The sequence below is a fragment of the Podarcis melisellensis genome, assembly GCF_964234715.1.
Source record: "Podarcis melisellensis genome assembly, chromosome: 15".
Lineage (NCBI taxonomy): Eukaryota > Metazoa > Chordata > Lepidosauria > Squamata > Lacertidae > Podarcis > Podarcis melisellensis.
Genome location: NC_138532.1, coordinates 28,666,539 through 28,685,154, shown reverse-complemented (window position 1 = coordinate 28,685,154; position 18,616 = coordinate 28,666,539). Strand labels below are relative to the sequence as shown.

Sequence of the window (18,616 nt, the reverse complement as noted above, 5' to 3'; positions counted from 1 at the left end):
CTCCGTTTGCACTCGGGAGGGGCGGGGCTTGGCCGACGCTGCGCTGACGTCACCCAGAGCTTCCCGTTCGCGGGCGGCGGAGGAAGTCTGTCCCCGCTGCGCCGCCGTCGCGCTGCTTCTCCTCCCGGGCGGGGCAGCCGAGGAGGGTCTTCGCGCGGCGGCCGCGGCCGGGAAGCAGCCGGAGGGAGGAGGAAGAGGAAGATGCTGCAGCCCCGGCGCTGAGCCTGCCGCCGGTAAGCTCTGGGCGGGCCTCTACGCATGTGCAGAGTGCCCCCCACCGCAGCTAGTGCGTCTCCTTGGGCGGGGAGGGGAGAAGCCCCTCTCCAGGTCCCGAGGCCTGTTTGGGGCACACCGAGGAAGCGGGAGGCTTCCGCTGCCCTCCGGCAAGGCGGGCGAAGAACCGGGGGGGGGCTTAAAATGAGGGATGGTCCCCCCCAGCCAGCACACCTAAGGGGGGCGCCCATGATCTCCCCTCCATGCCCCTTCCCCCTCCTCGGATTTGGGCCTCCCCCCCCTCCCTGCTTGACGGTAGCGTCTGGTCAGGAGGAGGGAAACTTCCGGCAACAGGAGGGGAGGAGCAGCCCTTTGGGTCCGGCCGCCGCCGCCGCCGCCCTGGAGCCTCTCTGCCTTTGCTCCGTGTGCCTTCGCGCGGAAGGGGAGGGGCTAGAGCAGGGCAGGCTTGGGCTTCTGCTCCTTCACCAAAGGCTAGAAGCAGGAGCATCTCCATCCCAGGTGAGGGGAGCACCTGTGGCCGGCGGGCGGCGCCCCTCCGGATGCTGCCGGCCTCCAGCTCCCATCCTTCTTATTCTTGCTCTTGAGACTGGAAGGCAACCGCACCTGGGGGGACCAGCAGTAGCAGAGAGGCTTCGCCCGCAGGTGACTATTTCCTGCCCCAGGTGGACGGAACTTGGGGGGGGGGGGCTTTTGTCTCCCGTCTTCTGCCGTTATGCTTGCTTTTTGCACAAGGAAAGCAGGGTGGATGAAGCAGTTCCAGGTATTGTGAGAGGATGCCTGCCGCCCCGCAACCCTTTTTGCACTGCTTTCCTTGCTCCCCACAGTTGCTGTTGGGATATGGGTCAGCAGCGGGAGCAGAGACTGCTCCTGTGCAATGCCTGTTGCCAATCTCAAAAGCAGGGAGTGGGAAGGAATTGGCAACTTGCAGCTGAGTCCAGTGCCCTGCAGGGACTCCATGCACTGTGCCTGCGACTGACAGAATGTCTGGGAGCTCTGGAACAGTTGCAGAACCTCTCTGGCATTCACGGCAAATTCCCTGGAGGAAGCCTGGTGGGCAAGGCAGACAGACGCCTTCCAGTCCTCAGGTGGACTTGTTGAAGTGCTTCTGACATAAGACACAGGTGGCAAGCAATTGAAGGGAGAGAGCAGGAAGCCTAATAAGGGCAAGGTAAGTGCTCCCCTTTGCACAGTCTCTCTGCAACCCGCTTGCCCTGACCTCAGCCTTCCTGCTTGGTTCACAAGCAAATGCTCGGTCAGCTGAGTCTGTTGCCAGAGTCAGGCCCAGGAGGACAGAGTTCTGAGGAGGCTGACAGAGAACTCTCTATTGAGATAATCAAGACTGGCCTGCTCCTGTTTTGCCAGGAAAAGGGCCTTTGAGTAACCTCTGCGAGTAATATAGGTTCAAAGGGAGAAAACAGATTGATATATGTATGAAAATTATTATTTCATGAGTAATATATTGAGGCAGTAGGTTAGAGTGGAAAAATTGGGAAAGGACAGGAAGTTAAACTTATGTACTAAATATATCGTAGGAGGACTTACATTCTTTCGTTGGATTTTCGTTTTGACAAAACTGACTTATGGGAAGTCAATAGGGAAGATATGTATTTGATGTACAGATGCAAGTATGAACAATAAAGCATTTTTTTTTAAAAAGGGCCTGTGGCAGCCGTGGTTGAGCTCTGGTGCTCCCACCTGCCCAGGGAGGTCCACCTTCCCCCATGATGGTTTTCGGCCACTGCACATCTTTCCCAGAAAGCCACCTGGCCTTTAGTAGCTCTTCAGCTGCTGCACTTAATGTCTTTGTCAGCTGCTACCTTTAGGGATTTTTAATTGCATTTATGTACAGTCATACCTTGGTTGTGAATGCCCTGGAACTCGGACGTTTTGGCTCCCGAACACCGCAAACCCAGAACTGATTGTTCCGGTTTGCAAACATTCTTTTGGAACCTGAATGTCCAACGGGGCTTCCGCAGCCAATGAGAAGCCGCAATATGGTTTTCGAATGTTTTGGAAGTTGAATGGACTTCCGGGGTTCAAAATTTCAATAAATATAATTAAAAAAAATATGAATGGACTTCCGGAACGGTTTCCATTGGACTTCCAGGGTACGACTATTCCTCCTTTGTGAGCTACCTTCAACTTTTGCAGGAAAGTTGGATATTTTTTTTCTAAAACAAGTTAAGAATCCCCCACTGATGGAGGAAACGTCTGTCTGGGCATCACCTTAAATGCCTGGATGTATTCCAAGTGGCAGCTGACCCCGCCAAGTTTGCCTCCGTGCTTCAGAGACAGCCGGGCTCTTGAACTGATCTTTCCTGTTCTGCAAGGCTTGGATCTTCATCCTGTGCTGTTTACCTTTGGGTAATGTTTGACAGCGTGGGGTGGTGGCGTTTTTCTCTCATTTTTCAACCAAAGGGGACAAAGTGTTCCCAGCAAGTTAAATTGGTACACCCAGGCAAGTGGCTCTGCTTTTTAACCAGGGACTATCCAGTGTGTGTGTGTGAAGAGGAAAAGCAGCAGAGGAAGAGACGTGGACTTCTCACCACAAACTCACAAATGCATGTTGCTCATTTACATGCATATATCACTGGTGAGGTTAAGTGTTGCTCTGAGAGCACAAAGATTTTTCAAAGTGGTGTTTGCCTCCTGTCTTTGAATGGTCTACTGAACATAAACACCATTTCTCTCTCTGGTTGGGTTGCTGGTTCACTTGGGGGGCTCTCCCCCCTTTTTAATTTAGGCTTGAGCTGCAAGTAGCTTGCTGGGGTAGGGGGCTGTTACCTTGGACCATATTGCTATTCATTAGCTATGGAAAACTTTAATTTTGATGAAGTATAGGTAGCAGCTCCTGCACCAGAGTCCCAGCCCCGACGGCATGGAGGGACAACTTCTTTCTGCTGTCTGCTTTTGGTTGTGTTTTTTTTTTTTAAACAAACTTCCTGAATGTCAGTCTTGATACAGGGGAAGGATTTGTTTATGAGGAAACAGAATTCAAATCCAAGTTTTAGGAGACCTGGCATTTGCGAAGCAAATAATGACAGTTAATAAGATGGCTTTCTTCTGGTTCTGCTTGTTTTGATTCCCACTCTTGCAAACAAGGGGCTCCTTGACGTCTCTCCTAGGCCTTCTCATCTGTCACCATGAACTGCTGACCTGGTAACAAGACCCTGGGAGGCTGCTGAGTGTCTCTCTCTGGCCACACCCAAGCGCAAGAGAAGGGCATGAGGCAGAGGTGAGGGGGCTGAGCTCTCAAGGGCACCTGGAGAACAAAAGCACCTGACTCGGGCAATGCGGGAGCAGGGAGGCCCAAGGCCTTGCTTGCCTAGGAGGTCCATGAGCTAGCCAGTGCTTGGGCCCAGGGGGTGGTGTGTTCGAGGTGAAGACATGGTGGTATCCGGATGCCACAAAATAATACAATCCAGTGTTTCTCAGCTGAGGTGGAAATAAAACAGGTTGCCCATCCTGTGTTCTTGAAATGGGACTTTTGCTCTTGAAACTAGAGCCCCTGAACTTGAATCTAATGATGGCTTGGGGAACTAGCAAGCCATCCAGCACCTTTCTTGAGGCTGTGTGTGTGTAGGGGGTGTGATCAAAAAGAGCAGGCAGAAGCCTCTTGGAATTCTTCTCCCTAAGGATCTTCCAGAATAATTGCAGCCCCTTTTGGTTTTCTTCATGGTGGGGAAGAATAACCTATCCCTTTATCTGCATAAATGAAATGGGGTGAATGTGAGGGGGTGCTACTTCTCCTTCTGTTTGCTTGCAGACAAGGTACTGACAAAAAGCCTTTGCTCTGGCAGAGTCTCACTGCTTCTCCATTTATCCTGAAGCCTTTGCAATTGTGTGCTTTGATATCATTGGATTAATCTGCAGGATGAGTTCTGGGCCATTCAGAGTAATCAGGCCTTTGGGGTTCCTGGCGGCAGTGAGTGTGGTGCCCTCTCTCCAGTTTGCGGTTTCCCTGTTTTCCAGGTAGGCCTGACCAGAATAATGTTCAACATAAACCCTCTGGAGAACCTCAAGGTCTACATCAGCAGCCGCCCACCCCTGGTGGTGTTCATGATTAGTGTCAGTGCCATGGCCATCGCCTTCCTGACTCTGGGCTATTTCTTCAAAATCAAGGAGATCAAGTCGCCTGAAATGACAGAGGTAGATCACAAAGCAGTGTCTGTATTTGCATACCCCAAGGGTGGATGTGCTCTGGAGGCTTTGCCTTTTGGGCTGGAGAGAAATACCACCACGTGGACAGGAATGAATTTACTGCCTTATGGGACAGGAGCCTGGTTTCTGGGGGGGATGGAGCCAAAAGATGGCTTGTCTTTGCCCAAAGACTCTGGGCTGCCTGGGTCAGAGGAGTGAGTGGTCCAAAGGCTTAAGGCAGATTTCCTTTTGATAAGACAATTCAGGTGCTTCTGTTCTGCAGCCACCTTCCTAGGACCACAAATGGGCATTGACCATTCAAGTTTGAAATGATAAGAATGGGGAAGGCCCACAAACTTGACAATTGTCATTTCATTGCATGTCTGTCTGCTGTAGAATTGTGGGAGGGAGGTTAGATCTCTTCTGTTTTCTTCTGGGACATTCTCCCTCCTAAAAGATGATAGGATACTTGTGAAATTTGTGCTGTGGTCTAAACCACAGAGCCTAGGACTTGCCGATCAGAAGGTCGACGGTTCGAATCCCCACGACGGGGTGAGCTCCTGTTGCTCGGTCCCTGCTCCTGCCAACCTAGCAGTTCGAAAGCACGTCAAAGTGCAAGTAGATAAATAGGTATCGCTCCGGCGGGAAGGTAAACGGTGTTTCCGTGTGCTGCTCTGGTTCACCAGAAGCAGCTTAGTCATGCTGGCCACATGACCCGGAAGCTGTATGCTGGCTCCCTTGGCCAGTAAAGCGAGATGAGCGCCGCAACCCCGGAGTCGTCCGCGACTGGACCTAACGGTCAGGGGTCCCTTTACCTTTACCTTTGATTCCCTAACCAGCTGAATCAGAAATGCAGGATTTCACTGTGATTTAACTGACTTGATCACATTCTGAAGTTAGTTTTGGGTTGGGTTTGGCTCCCCGGAGCTGGTCTTGACACAGAGTGTTTGGCACTGATGTGGTGAGGGCTGAGAGCCGGAGGGGCACTCAAGACCCGTTTGTCTTTAAGGACTGGAATACTTTCCTTCTGCGGTTCAACGACCTCGACTTCTGCATTTCGGAGAATGAAACGCTAAAGCACCTCATAAATGACACCACGACCCCAGAAAGTGCCATGACCAGCAGTCAGGCCCGTCCTTCCACACCGTCGCCACAGACGTTCGAGGATTCTGGTCCAATCAACACCTCGGTTGCCATCACCCTGACGTTGGATCCCCTCAAGCCCTTTGGGGGCTTCTCGCGGAATGTCACGCACTTGAGCTCCACCATTTTCGGACACCAAATTGGACTCTCAGGTACAACAGGACTCGCAGCTGAATTCATGCTGAGCCCTGTGGGAGATTGCCAAAGGAGCAGAAACATAGTCCACACACCTCTCTGCAAATACAGCACCATGTGTGTCTGTGGCGCTTTACAAGGGAGTGCCCAGGGTGGGGGGTGGGGCATGCATTCCAAAAACAGACACAGGGAAATGTCGGAGAATTAAGCTGGGAGGGAAGGGGGAAGTATTTGCAGTTGGTTCAGTTATGTGTACTTCAGCTTAGACATGACTAATTTGGGCCCACTAATTTGAGTGGGTCTACTCTTGAGTATTGCGCTCTGCTTCAAATGAACCCTGAGCTGGCCGGAGCAAAGCTTCTTTGCAGTTGCAGCTTTCCCCTTGATTGTTGCTTATTGAGCATAACCTGCTTCTACTTTGAACCTAATTCAATGTTTTTCTTTTCTCATCCCCCCTGCCAATCCCCCCAAAAGGCAGAGAAGCACATGAGGAGATCAACATCACCTTCACGCTGCCAGCTGCCTGGAATTCGGATGACTGTGTCTTGCACGGCCACTGTGACCAGGCTGTCTTCACAACCTGCATGACCGTCACGGCTGCCGCTGGGGTCTTCCCTGTCACAGTGTAAGCATCTGCTGCTGAGGCGGCTTAACGCCTTCAGGTTTGCCTCTGAGACCCTGCAACAGTTCAAGAGGTGGCTTTCCTTGAGAGTTATTCATATGCTTCTTCATATTTTAAAAACTTTTAATTGGCTTTTTGATACATATATTTCGAGAAGCAGCAAGCAGAGGCTGTAGTTTATCCACATACAGATTGGGCCCCCTTCCCAAAAATGAATGAGTGGGACTTGAGCTGAGGGGAGCAATCTTGCTAAACAACCCACGGAATATTTTTCTCTTCAATTTGCCCATGGTTGATTGAGTGCCTTTGGGCGTGCACAGCTGCATGGAAGGGCTGCCCCACACCCTTGCATGGTAAATGGGTTGCTGGTGCCGGAGGTGGGGTGGGGTGGAGGCAGAGCCAGTTTACAAAGTGGGGCAGGAGCTCAAAGAGAGGGGCTTGAGAACGGGCAGCATGGGGAATCAATCCATCAAGGTGTTAGAGGGGTGTGGAATGCTTAGCTACCTTAGTGTGGCAGAGTTGCGTCTCAGGCTGGCTTTGTGCTGTGCTTTGACCAACCCAGCTCACCCTTGTCTCTTCGCTCCTCAGCCAGCCACCGCACTGTGTGCCAGAGACATACATCAACGCGACCTTCTGGTACAAGATCTTCACCACTGCGAGGGATTCAAACACCAAATATGCCCAAGACTACAACCCTTTCTGGTGTTACAAAGGAGCTGTTGGCAAAGTCTACCACGCGTTGAATCCCAAACTGACGGTTATTGTCCCGGATGTAAGTGATGCGGTTACTGTGAATGGATCAATGTGCTCATATTCTGCAACTGTACATGCTGGGGGGGGGGGGGGGAATCCACTGTGTCCAAAACACAGCCTTGGGGATGCTTCCCTCCCCGCCACCATCCTTGGTGGAAACTGCATGTAGAGTTCCTGCAGCCTCAGAAAAATCTCAGCTCCCCACCTCTTCTTTCCTTTGTGCAGGACGACCGCTCCCTCATCAATCTGCATTTAATGCACACTAGCTACTTCCTCTTCGTGATGGTCATAACTATGTTCTGCTATGCAGTCATCAAAGGCAGGCCCAGCAAACTGCGGCAAAGCAACTCAGAGTTCTGTCCTGAAAAGGTAGGTGGGCAAGGAGCCCTTGAGTGCCCATGTAATGGGATCTCGTTGCCTCAATTGACTGGGCGGCTTGTGCGCAGCCACCCCAGAGTCAGGCAGGGATGTGGGGGTGTGGCTCCTCTTCTGGTCAATGGCTCAGGCAGGGGGAGGGAGTCTCCGAGACGGTCTCCTTTGTGACATGGGCTGCGAGACACAACCTTGCCTGAAACCCTGGAGAGCCCATCTGCTTAAGAGACAGCACTGAGCTGGGTAGAATCCTGGCCTGCCAGGCTGCTCCCTCTGCCCCAGCCACTCGACCTTACTCATGCCAGCCTGGTAAATTAGCCCCAAGAATATTAGTGTACATAATGTTCTACCAGCTGCCTCCACCTCCTCCTTCATAGAAGGTTCTGGTGGAGGAGGATAGGCAGAGTGCTCCATTTCTCCTTTGCCTTCAGAGTACAAAGCAGGCTGTGGGCTGGCAGAGTGGAAGCCAAGAGCGCTCCCCTCTTTCTGCCCACTTGGTACTGATGTGCAGCCTTCAGGAAGAGGATTTTTAACTCCTGCAAATCCTGTGTGAAAGCCCAGCAGAGGAGGAGAATGACTTGTCTCTCGACTATCAGCCCACTTACTGTCTTTGCTGGCCTTTGCACCCTGCATGTCCAACACTGAAATGCAGTGGGCTGGATTGCTATGACTTCGCCCAGCCCCACACTCAGGGAACGAAGGAAAGAAAGGAGATTCTTTTCCTCTGCAGCCAGTACAGAAGCCAAGCAGGTTTGTAGAGGCAGGAGCAAAGTGTGACCAGTCCCTGCTGCACCATCCTGCTCACTTTCCTGGGTGGAGCTCAGTGAAGAGCTCAATGCAAGTTGGACTTGTGTGCAGTTTCTAATTCCCACCCAGGCCCCACTTCCTAGTTCTGCCCTGACAGTGACAGGCAGGGGCACTGTACCAGCTTCCTCGATGGGTAGCTCAACCCCCCCTTCTTTCTTGGCTTCTCCTCCTGCAGGTTGCTTTCTCAGAAGCGTGACCCCCTGCCTCCTTTCTCCAAAAGTGACAGTGTCTGCTGCAACCATCGCCTGCCGAACCCAGAACTAGACCCTGGTTCGTTATGAATTAATTATCTTGTGACGTTGGGTTATTCCAACCAAAGACGTTTTAAGTGCCTGTAACGGTTATTTATAGGAGGCGGAGTCTACTTGGAATAAGTTAAGCCGATACAGCCCTGGGCTGTGGGGAGCCTCTTTGCCTGTTCATAGCAGGCTGTTTTGTGAAGGAGCCAGAGACATTTCTGTGTGTGTCTGTCTTGCTGCAGTGGAACAGGCCGAATGCCTTTTGCAAGTGTCTCAGAAAAAGCACCTTATTTTCCCCCATGGTCTGTCCAGTGTGTTTGAGGCAGGGCACACCTCTCTGCTACTGTACTGCAGCTCTAAAGCCACTGAGTCAATGTGTTTGTTCCTCTTTCTTCCCAATTCCTCCCTGCTTGCAGAAAGATACCAACATTTCTAGATTTCTTTAAAAACAAGACAAAAAACCCCACCTGGCATATTCATATTTTAATACTGGCTGTAGTTAGGAAAGATGGCGTACTTGTAATTTTAGTTTAAGGAAAGCAAGAGAAGCATCTTCTACTTTGCACTCTGGGTTTGTTTGTTTAAGTGTTGCTATTTTTTTAAGCCAACACAGGCAGAATATCCATTGGTGCCATCCTGGACCTCAAATCAGGCTGCTGCAGTGCACCCCCCTTAATGCAGATAAGTGACATGCTACAGAATTCCTGGGATTGCACCATTCCAGAAAGTATGGTCAGGGTGTATGAGAGAAAGATTAGTTTGCTGAACCTGTGTCACCACCTTCCAGTCTGTAGAAAACTAGAATTTTGAGGCAAGATTCAAGGCTGGCTGCCTCTCTGGCATGCTTGCTTTTTTTAGGTGCAGGTATTTTTTATCTTCTTAATGTGGGAAGGTATTTGAGCGCCTTGTCTGGAATGATGCAGTTTTATTATCTTCATGTGTAGGTCAGCTCTTGCTCTTCAGACTGGGAACTTCTGCTGGGCTTTGGGGGGGGGCAAGTCCCTGATGGTGAAATGAAGTGGCAGCCAGCATTGGGGCAAGCTGCCTCCTGGGACCAGGCCTGGTGTTTGCCGTGCCTTTTGCCTACAGTGAGAGATGCTGAGGTCCAGTTTGTGCTGCGAAGGGATGCTGTCCAGGCGGGTACAACTTCAGACTCGCTCGTTGGAGTGGATTCTTAGTTTGCACTTCCAGTTTCACTCTTTAAGAATGTAGAGTGTTCTAGGACATTGCTGGTTGCCTTAACGGCCCCCCCTTCAGCTTCCCTCTCCAGTGGCAGCCGCGGCATCTTTCCATATCAAAGCAACCCTGTTTCTTCTCCCACGATAGTTTTGAGAATGGCTTTTTAGCATTTGCACAGAAGGACGCGATGTGTGGCTTTGCTTTCGTTGGAAAGAGTTCCTTCGTCTGTTCATTTGCTTGCTTGGTGTCTTGTCACGTCTCCAAGATATGGGGATGACCTCCAGAGACCTTCGGGGTCTAGGAGTCTGGTAGTGGATTAAAAGAAATAAAAATGCATCCTCTTCAAATTAAAATCCCAACCAAACAGAAGTTTTAAATGGAAAATAGATGGTGGGCTTCAGAAGAAGAATGTTGTTTCTCTTAACTTTTGCTTTTATGGTCCGTTCTAGACCATTGTAGTTAGTGGTTCAGAGCTGATCTGCAAGGAGGAGGAGGAGGAAGGGCTGGTGGTGGGCATGTAGAAGTCAGACACTTCCAGGCAGGAGGGTACAAGTGGAATGTGACAGTGGCTGTTCGGATCATATTGATCTTGCCTCTTTTCTTTTTCATTTTCACTATTACTTGAATCAGTTTTGATTCTGTTTGTTTCCTCGTTAGAAACCTGCCATTCCAATTTGCTTCTCTGGCATGATATGAAGGTTTGTAATTTCCCTATTCTCCCCCCCACCCACCTACAGCTTCCTCTGCAGGAGATGTTGTAGAGTTAAGGTGGCATTTGACTTACCTTTGGGCTTGGTGGTCAGTAACTGATTTGTTAATGACATTTCTCTCCTAGGTTAATTTTTTGTGTTTGTAAGATGTGGATATTGCTTTGCAAAATAAAAGTTTATTACTATCATTCAGTTCCCTTGAGAGTGTTTTGTTTCTGGAAGCACCTTACACCCAGTGTGAGACTTTCCTCCATGAATTTGTCTCGTCCTCTTTTAAAGCCACCACAAACTATCCACAGTTAGGGTTGAGCAGTGAAGGTGGCCAACAATACCAAATTGTTCAGGGTATTTAAACAAATAGGGAATGGGCAGTAAAATGGCAAATGCAATTCAGTATAAACAAGTTAAAGTGATGCATGTTGGGGCACAAAATCTTATTTCACATATATTCTCATGGGGTCTGACCTGGCTAAGGAGGAGACTTTGGGTTTGTAGCAGCTAGCTTAATGAAGATATCAACCCCATATGGAGCAACTGTTTTTTGTTTTTGTTTTTTAAAAAAGAGGCAGATTCCTTACTAGGCATCATTAGGAATGGAAAGGGAAGTAAAACTGTCAATATCTCAATGCCATTACAGTCGTACCTTGGAAGCCAAATGCTTTGGCTCCTGAACAAATGGGACTCCTGAACAATCGAAACCTGGAAATGAGTGTTCCAGTTTTTGGACGATTTTTGGAAGCTGAATGTCCGACATGGCTTCTGGTTGGCTGCAGGACGCTACTGCAGCCAATCGGAAGCCGTGCTTTGGTTTTTGAATGGTTCCAGGAGTCGAACGGACTCCCAGAACGCATTCTGTTCAAAAACAAAGATACCGCTGTATTCACATCTACGGTGTGATGCCGTTTGGAATGCTGAATACAGTTGTGGTCACCTCACCTCAAAAAGGATATTGTAGAGAGTTGGAAAGGTTAGCTAGAATGATCACAGGGCAACTCTCCTATGTGGAACTTCTTCTGTCTTCTATGGGGCCAGGATCTGGAGCTGTGTACCAGCATCTCAGCTTCAAATGGACGATTAGAAAAAACCATCAATGAGATCCAAACCATATGGGCTTTTCAGTTCCCAGCAGCCAAGAGGCAACAGTCCAGTGGGTGGTACCCAGAGAACCAGGCCGGTGATTCTGGAAGGGAGTTCCTGGTTGAGTCACAAAGCCACCTTGAGGACTTCCACTGCCTAGCATTTTGGTCCTGAGGTAGCACCATCTCACCTTGTTTTTACCACCCCAAGTTGCCAATCCAGATGCTGGGGCAATGTGGAGAGAGCCCAAACTGGCTTCTGTGAAATTGACCTCACAATTTATGTGTCAGGAAGCCGTCACTAGATGGCGACAGGATCCCCTTTGAGGTAACTGAAATGGGTGAGTTTGGTCCAAGAGCAAGCAGGAATATTCATACCTATGTTTCCTGTGACAACACTTTGGCTTGTCAGTTGATGCAGTTGCAGTTCTTGCTGGGTACTCTACATATCAGGCACCTGAAAATAAATGCCCCCCCCCTAAAAGTCTTAATACCCAAGGAACAGAAAGTGGAGAGGGCCTTCCTACAACCCATCTGGTATTTTTAAAGTTGATATTCAGAGGCCAAAATCTATAATAAATAGCTGTCCATCAAAACCTCAGGGAGTTGCCTGCTTTTATGCTCACTAAAAAGGGCACTAAGGCGGCTTTGCAAAACATCTTTCCTGGCAAATAAAAAATAAAAATGGAACCTACTTACTTAAGATGCTCTTGAGCCAGACTTTCTGAAGCCCAAATGTATTCAAGGAGGAAACTTTACTACTGTGGGAGAGTTTTTGTCTGTTTCTGAAGAAGGGCTGCATCTTCCACACCCCACAGGCTGCTGCTGTTCCAGGCTCAACCCCCTGCTTCTTAATGCCACACTTGCCTCTTTCACAGTTATGTTGTAGGAGATGCACAGCTGGGTATATTCTGTGGCAGAAGAGGTGGTGTTGGAGCCGTACTTAAACGCTAGCCTGTGGCGAACCCCTGCTGCCAGCCAGTGTAGACCCAATGGCCTGAGGCAGTAAAAGGCAGCTTCCTGTGTTCCTCCTATGTATGAATCCATTCACAGCACCAACTTAGCAAATGAATTGCCACCGAATGAATTTCCACACAGAACGATCCAGCTGGCTTGTGGTGTCTGGGTTTTTTGGGGGGGGGCGTGTCAAGCTGTTCAGAAGTGGATCCACTGCCCGCTGGCAAAAGCCCCCGTTTAATTCTGCTTTCCAGGCTTGGATGGGTTGAGCATTTCGAAGGCGGCTCTGCAGTGCAGCTTTGCCGACGGCTCCAGATCCCATGAGCGCTAGCCAGCACAGCGGGATGGGAACTGTAGTTTTAACAGCGCCCCAGGTCGCCAGATCGCAGTCCGGAGCTGAGCCGCCCGCCCAGACCTCCGCTCCTCAGTCCCAAACGCTTCGCGGGAAGCAAACCACCCCGGCGCGGGAAACCACACGCGGGATGCGGGGAGAGGGGAGGTGGCTCCTCCTCGTCTCTGAGGTGCTCCGGGCAGGAGAGGAGAGGCGCTCGGGACCCCGGGCCTCACAGCTGCCCCCTCCCCCTGGCCAGGTGTCGCGAAGGCGGGCTCCTTGGCCAGCTCCGGTCCCGCGGCTTTTCGGGGGCCAGTGTCAAGGGGGTGCCCCGGGAGGCGCCGCCTCACCTGAGTTGGGGCGTGCCTGGGTCTTGCACGGGGAGGCGTCTTCCACGCCCGTGTGTGTGTGTGTGTATGTGTTGCCACTGAAGCACCCGGCTCCAGTCGTGGCGAGGCCTCCCTTGAGCTGCTCGTGAAGAGGACGGGCGGGGGAGCCCGAGGAGCTGCTTCTCCGTGGCGCGCGCGCTCTGCACGTCCTCAGATGCGCGCTCGTCACGTGCAGCCCGGTCGAGCAGGGCGAGGCGGCGGCGGCGCCTGTGCCTCTTCCCCCCCGCCGTCGGCAGGAGGAGCCAGAAGGAGGCCGGGCGGTCCCTCTCTCTCTCTCGGGCAGACACAAGGCCGCCGCCGGTCGGGGAGAGGCGGGCTCCGCCCCGCCTGAGCAGCTCCAGACGGAGGGAGGCGGCGGCGGCAACAGCAGCCAGAGCCTCGCTCGCTCGCCGGGGACACTCGGCGGGCACGTCTCGGTCTCCTCCTCCGTCGCTGGCGGCTCCTCCTTCCCTCCCTCCCTCTTCGGTCTGCCGTGCAACAGTTTTCCCGAAGTTGCCAGAGGGCGGGGAAGGGAGGCAGTTGCGGGAGCCGGAGGGGCACTTGCCCGGAGATGCCCGGAGAAGGCGCTGCCGTCGTAGCTGCTGCTTCCCCCTCTTCCTCTTCGCCTCCGCGGTGTTTCCTGGGCCGGCGGCTGCCCCGCGCTTCGACAGCAGCGTCTGCTCCTCGTGGGCCGGAGCCTGCCATGTCCCGCTGAAGGCCGGCCGACCGGCGGCTGGGCACCATCCAGCATGGGCGCCAAGCAGACCAAGGGCTGCCCGCTGCCCGGCAGCCCCCAGGCCGCCGCCTCGGCTGCCCGCCGGAGGATGCTGCCGTCGCCCCGCGAGCGCGGCGACTTCCTGGCCTCCCTCGTCGTGCGATCCGGAGAAAAGTTTGGCAAGGGGGGCGGGGGCGGAGGGGGCGGCGGCGGTGGTCTCCCCCCGTATCACCGCCGGATCGGCCTTATCCAGGACATGCTGGGGATGGTCAAGCAAGGCAAGCAGGAGGAGGCCACCGATCTGCTCAAGCACCTGCGCCAGGTAAGAGGGATGGGGGTCGGGCGACCGAAGCGCCCTCCACCGGGAAGCTTCGGCTTCGCAGCCCCCACGTGCCCGGGAGGCGGGACTGGGGGGCACCTAGAAGCTCCGCTTCTCCCTCTCCCTGTCCCTGTCCCTTAATGGAATGGAAGCCAAGCTCCCCCCAACTCCCACCTCACTTGTCTGTCCAGGAGGATCGCGATCAGAGCGAGGGCAAGCGGGCGAGTTTCGCCTGGTTCGTGGAAGGTTCGCTGGTCTTGGAAGGGAAATTCTTGGTCTGATGGGTTTGGTGATTCCTCTGGAGCCTCCTCAGGGCAGAGTCTTCCTGGGGGGGGGGGTTGCCCGACCACGAATGAGGAAGAAGGGGGTTACCCCAGGAGGAACATCTTGGCTCTCCTTGGCAGTGGCGTAGCGTGGGTTGTCAGCACCCGGGGCAAGGCAAGTAATTTGCACCCCCTAACTCATGGATTTGCGCCCCTAACCCTATCCCCCAGATGTTGTGCCCGGTGCGGCCGGCCCCCCCTGCACCCCCCACGCTACGCCACTGCTGCTGCATAGTATATCCTAACGCTTAGCATATGATCTGATCTGGACAAAAGGGGCGATGCTGCTCCTGGCAGGTGTCATGCAACAGAGGGTTGGGGTTGGCTTGTGTCTTGGCCCCAATTACCAACTTTTCTTGGGCTTGTGGACTCTTGTCCCTTAACCTGCACTTCTGGTTAAGGGCTTTGGTGCTCCCTTGAATTGTGCCTTGGAAGCCTCCATCTCCCTCAAATGAGCTCTGGGATGGAAGGCTCCTCCTATAGGCTCTGCTTTAGCAAGGGGGAAATTTATGGCTGTCAGGCCACTTCAGCCAACTCATTTCTCACATGCCCCGCATCTGACATCTTGTAGGACACGCAGGTAAGAACTTGGCTCAGCTGAGAAGGTGTTTGGAGGTAGCTTCCAGATGGAAACCCTTTGCAAAGCACTCTGCAAGACCCCTGCGGACAAAAAGGTCACCTGACATCATTGTGCTATCACATGAGCAACTCCACCCACCTGTCAAATTTGGTCCCTGAATATAATGATTTGGCCTGCGTCTTTCTCCCCATCCCCCCAACACAAAGCATGTTGTAAACAAGGAGAATTTGTGCGCCAGGGCCGTCTGTGCCTGACACCTGACTTGGAGGGTGGCCTTGAGCTTGTTTAATGACTTCCTGTTTAGTGATTACCACTTCTGCAAATTGTGGACAGAGGTGGCTTTCCCACTCTCTCCTGAATTGGACTTGTTTACGTTTCCTTCCTGGTTTGAGGAAATAAAACTGCCAAGTGGTGTGAAAACCGGTGTGAGACTGAAAGTGGGCGAAGTGCCATGGCAAGCGAGTCCGCACCAGGCCCTTGTTGACAGGCTCTGCCAAGGGAAGCTGCTGCTGCTGCAGCTTCAGATTCACAGCCAGGCTCCAGTTTCTGCTGCGTGAGATTTCATCTTCTTCTCCACAGAGAGATCTGAGTGGGATTCTCCTCTTCTCTCTTCCTCTCTGAGGAGCCATTTCACAGAAGCTGAAGCCCGAGCAGAACCATGCTGAATCCTGAAGGGGAGTCTTTTGCCAGCCACCGTCTCCTTCCTCTTGCTGTGAATGGGGGCTCCAAGGGGGAATTATCTGAATGAAGTTGGGAGTTTCCCTTCTGGCTCTTCCGTTGAGATAGGGGCAGGATGTAGAGTTTTGATAGGCAGCAGAGGAGGCTTCTTAATTCAAGAATATACCGTATTTTTTGCTCTATAAGACGCACCAGACCACAAGACGCACCTAGTTTTTGGAGGAGGAAAACAAGAAAAAAAATATTCTGAATCTCAGAAGCCAGAACAAGCAAGAGGGATCGCTGTGCAATGAAAGCAACAATCCCTCTTGCTGTTCTGGCTTCTGGGATAGCTGCGCAGCCTGCATTCGCTCCATAAGACGCACTCACATTTCCCCTTACTTTTCAGGAGGTAAAAAGTGAGTCTTATAGAGCAAAAAATACGCTAAGTGTGGCCTGACTGACACAACTGTAGCCTGAGCCAGTTCTGCTACTCAAACTTCCTTCCTTCAGTTGACTTCTCCAGTCTTAAAAGACCCAGGACGAAGCCTTGCAAGAGCATAGAGTCATAGAGAATCATAGAGTTGGAAGGGACCCTGAGGTTCCTCTAGGCCAACCCCCTCCAGTGCAAGAATATGTAGCTATCCCTTACATGGATTGAACCTGCAACCTTGGCAGACCATCCTGGTGGCCAAAGCGGGGAGGGAGCCTCATGTTCCTTGCCATGAGGACCATGAAGAGGGCCTCTGTGGGCTTGGGTGACACTACTATGTAGGAGATGGGCTCTTTGAACTTATGACTGTGGTGCTTGAAATGGGCTTGTGGAACACGTGAGCACCTTTCTGGCCCTGTTAGAGCCAGAGAAAGAGCAACAGACTCTCTCCCACCAAAGAGGCAGGTAGGCAGCACAGCTGTGCCAGTGGCTTATGATGAACAGGTGTCTTCCTGTGGCTGCTTGTGGGCTGGATGGTGGTGAGCATCTAGCAACCCCCCCCCCGGCCCACATCTGACCCACTCTTTTAAAGAAACGGAGATGTGTGTGGCTGTGGCAGTGGAACTGGCCACTCGTGGGAGATGTGGTCCCTTCTGGCTAGGGGCACAGAGCCCTCTCCCTCCCAATGGCCACTGCACCTTCTCAGTCTGTGATCCATGCATGCAAGATGCGGATTCCAGAGAGGCTGAATGGGCAGTGTGTGCTTGGGCTGCAGGGTTGGGGAAGGGAACTCCCTATTGGCTGAGTTTGCTGAGGTCGGAGGCAAGCTGCCTGCATGTTTGGTTGCAAAGGCTGGCCAGCCAGCGCATTTCAGTGGTGGTGCGCAAAGGCTTTCTAGTAATTGAGTTACATTTGTTGAAAATTAATTAAAGGCAGGGAGGGAGACTGGGCCGGCCTCGGGAGCCTTGCGGAGGACTTGGCGTGTTTCGTTGCCAAAGGAAGAAAGGCACGTGTGCCCAGGAGGGGGAAGGGGAACAGCCTCCAGCTTTGTGCACAGCTATCGTGCAAGTTGCCTTATGGGAACGCAGCCTGTTTATGCTAATTTTATGCTAGTTAACTTGCATGGCTCCTTGTCCCTGAAAGAATCCTGGGAACAGCAGAGTCTGATCCACCCTGCCCCCCCCCCGTTTTCTCCAGGAGGGGGAATAGCTCTTAAGCGGCTTTGCTTCCTGGGTGTCATCATGCACCCAGAGGGAGATTGCTCAGCTCTGAAGGAAAAACTCAGCCAGAAAGTGAATGGGGACAGTTGGAGTGTGTGTGTGGGGGGGGGGGTGGCCTCATTGTGGCGAGAAGGTGACAGCGGGTGGATGAGGGGAGGCAAGGGGGTCATCTACATTTCCTGGTTGCTGCGCCACCAAAGTCTTCCTTTTCCAGAAGTGAGGTCAGCTCAGAAATGGCTGGCATGGGCTGCCGCCTCCTGGTTGCTCCTTCGGAGGACCAGACTCTGCCTTGTTCCTCTCTGTTGTGGGTTTCTATCCTGACCTTCATTAAACCTTTCCGCATAAACACATGCAGAGCTACGGCAAGGAAATAATAAAACCCCAACCAATAAAACAGTATTAAAGTCCATAGAAAATCCCTTTGGCAGGAGACACCCCAGTGGCTTCCTTGCCAAGCAGCCTCCCAGAAGGGTGGTGCTGGGCCTGTTGGCTGCTATATTCTTCCTTTCGTATTCAGGGCACGATTTCCCCCACCTGCAAACAGTCCATATATTGATCCTTCTGTGTGACGGCCTAAGCTCTCTTAGGCTTAGCTGGTGGATCCGATGGAAATCTTTTCCCAAGGACAGCCTCAGGAATGGGTAGCCCAGTCCTTGGGGTGCTTTAAGGCAGCAGCAGCTGCCGCCTGGATTGTGTAGAAAAGAGATTTTCTGGGGAGTGGGAAGCTTAAAGTTTCTTTCTGTTTTCCAAGCTCCCAGTAGCAGGCAAGTCCCCCACCCCGCCTTGCACAATTGCCTTCCCCATGGCCAGCATGCCAGCCTTTTGCCAGGGCAGAGGACAGAGCGCACCTCTTCCTGGGTCTGTCCATGGAGCTGCCTTGTGGCTGCTTGAGAGGTGAGTTTGGTGCGAGAGTCTGTCATTAACTCCGAGCTGTTCCATGCCTGCTGCGCTTGTATTCTATCATTGCTGATTTCTGGGTGTTGTGTGTGACAACCCCCACTTCTAAGTCAATTGACTGAAAAGCCTTGCCTCACCATTCGCTTTGGGCTTGGAAGCTTTCTCTCTGTGTCCACGTGCATCTAGCCAGGGAGAAGGGATAGTGCCCTGGAGTTGTAAGCAGGTCTGGGAGCATATTCCAGATTCCTGGCTCTAGCAGGAATCTCCAGTTCTGGCTGAGTTCAGCAGCTCTGCTGGCACCTGGGGAGAGAGGCTTAACTGAGAGCAGGTGGGAAAACTGCCTTTCCAGGGCATTTCGTGGGGTCTTGATGCACCTTTCCCCCTCTCAGCTAGGCACTGTGTGTGC

General features: G+C 52.3%; 2 protein-coding genes across 4 annotated transcripts in view; both read left to right on the top strand.

Annotated features, from left to right (window-relative positions):
• Nucleotides 1–74: 74 nt before the first annotated feature.
• Nucleotides 75–9,659, top strand: TMEM248 (transmembrane protein 248). Of its 3 annotated transcripts, XM_081890001.1 has the most exons (8): nucleotides 129–233; nucleotides 3,360–3,469; nucleotides 4,207–4,383; nucleotides 5,384–5,669; nucleotides 6,127–6,277; nucleotides 6,863–7,046; nucleotides 7,253–7,396; nucleotides 8,382–9,659. In XM_081890001.1, the coding sequence occupies exons 3-8, from the start codon at nucleotides 4,225–4,227 to the stop codon at nucleotides 8,400–8,402; spliced, it is 945 nt and encodes a 314-aa protein (XP_081746127.1). In that variant the 5' UTR covers nucleotides 129–233; nucleotides 3,360–3,469; nucleotides 4,207–4,224; the 3' UTR covers nucleotides 8,403–9,659. The 3 variants fall into 3 exon arrangements, with proteins under 3 accessions (XP_081746129.1, XP_081746128.1, XP_081746127.1); XM_081890003.1 differs by lacking the exon at nucleotides 3,360–3,469 and having other exon boundaries at nucleotides 75–233; XM_081890002.1 differs by lacking the exon at nucleotides 3,360–3,469 and having other exon boundaries at nucleotides 116–233; nucleotides 4,211–4,383.
• A 3,518-nt stretch (nucleotides 9,660–13,177) lies between these two features.
• Nucleotides 13,178–18,616, top strand: part of LRRC75A (leucine rich repeat containing 75A) — a 30,173-nt gene continuing 24,734 nt past the window's right edge. The window contains exon 1 of the mRNA XM_081889961.1: nucleotides 13,178–14,103. Within this exon, the coding sequence (XP_081746087.1) occupies nucleotides 13,816–14,103 (288 nt within the window). The 5' untranslated portion in view covers nucleotides 13,178–13,815. The remainder of the gene's footprint in view (nucleotides 14,104–18,616) is intronic.

Bases quoted from the DNA above. Each gene is read 5' to 3' on its own strand.
- TMEM248 (XM_081890003.1), top strand. From the start codon at position 4,225: ATGTTCAACATAAACCCTCTGGAGAACCTCAAGGTCTACATCAGCAGC. The intron at 7,047-7,252 runs GTAAGTGATGCG...TCCTTTGTGCAG, and splicing joins TGACGGTTATTGTCCCGGAT to GACGACCGCTCCCTCATCAA. The intron at 7,397-8,381 runs GTAGGTGGGCAA...CTCCTCCTGCAG, and splicing joins CAGAGTTCTGTCCTGAAAAG to GTTGCTTTCTCAGAAGCGTG.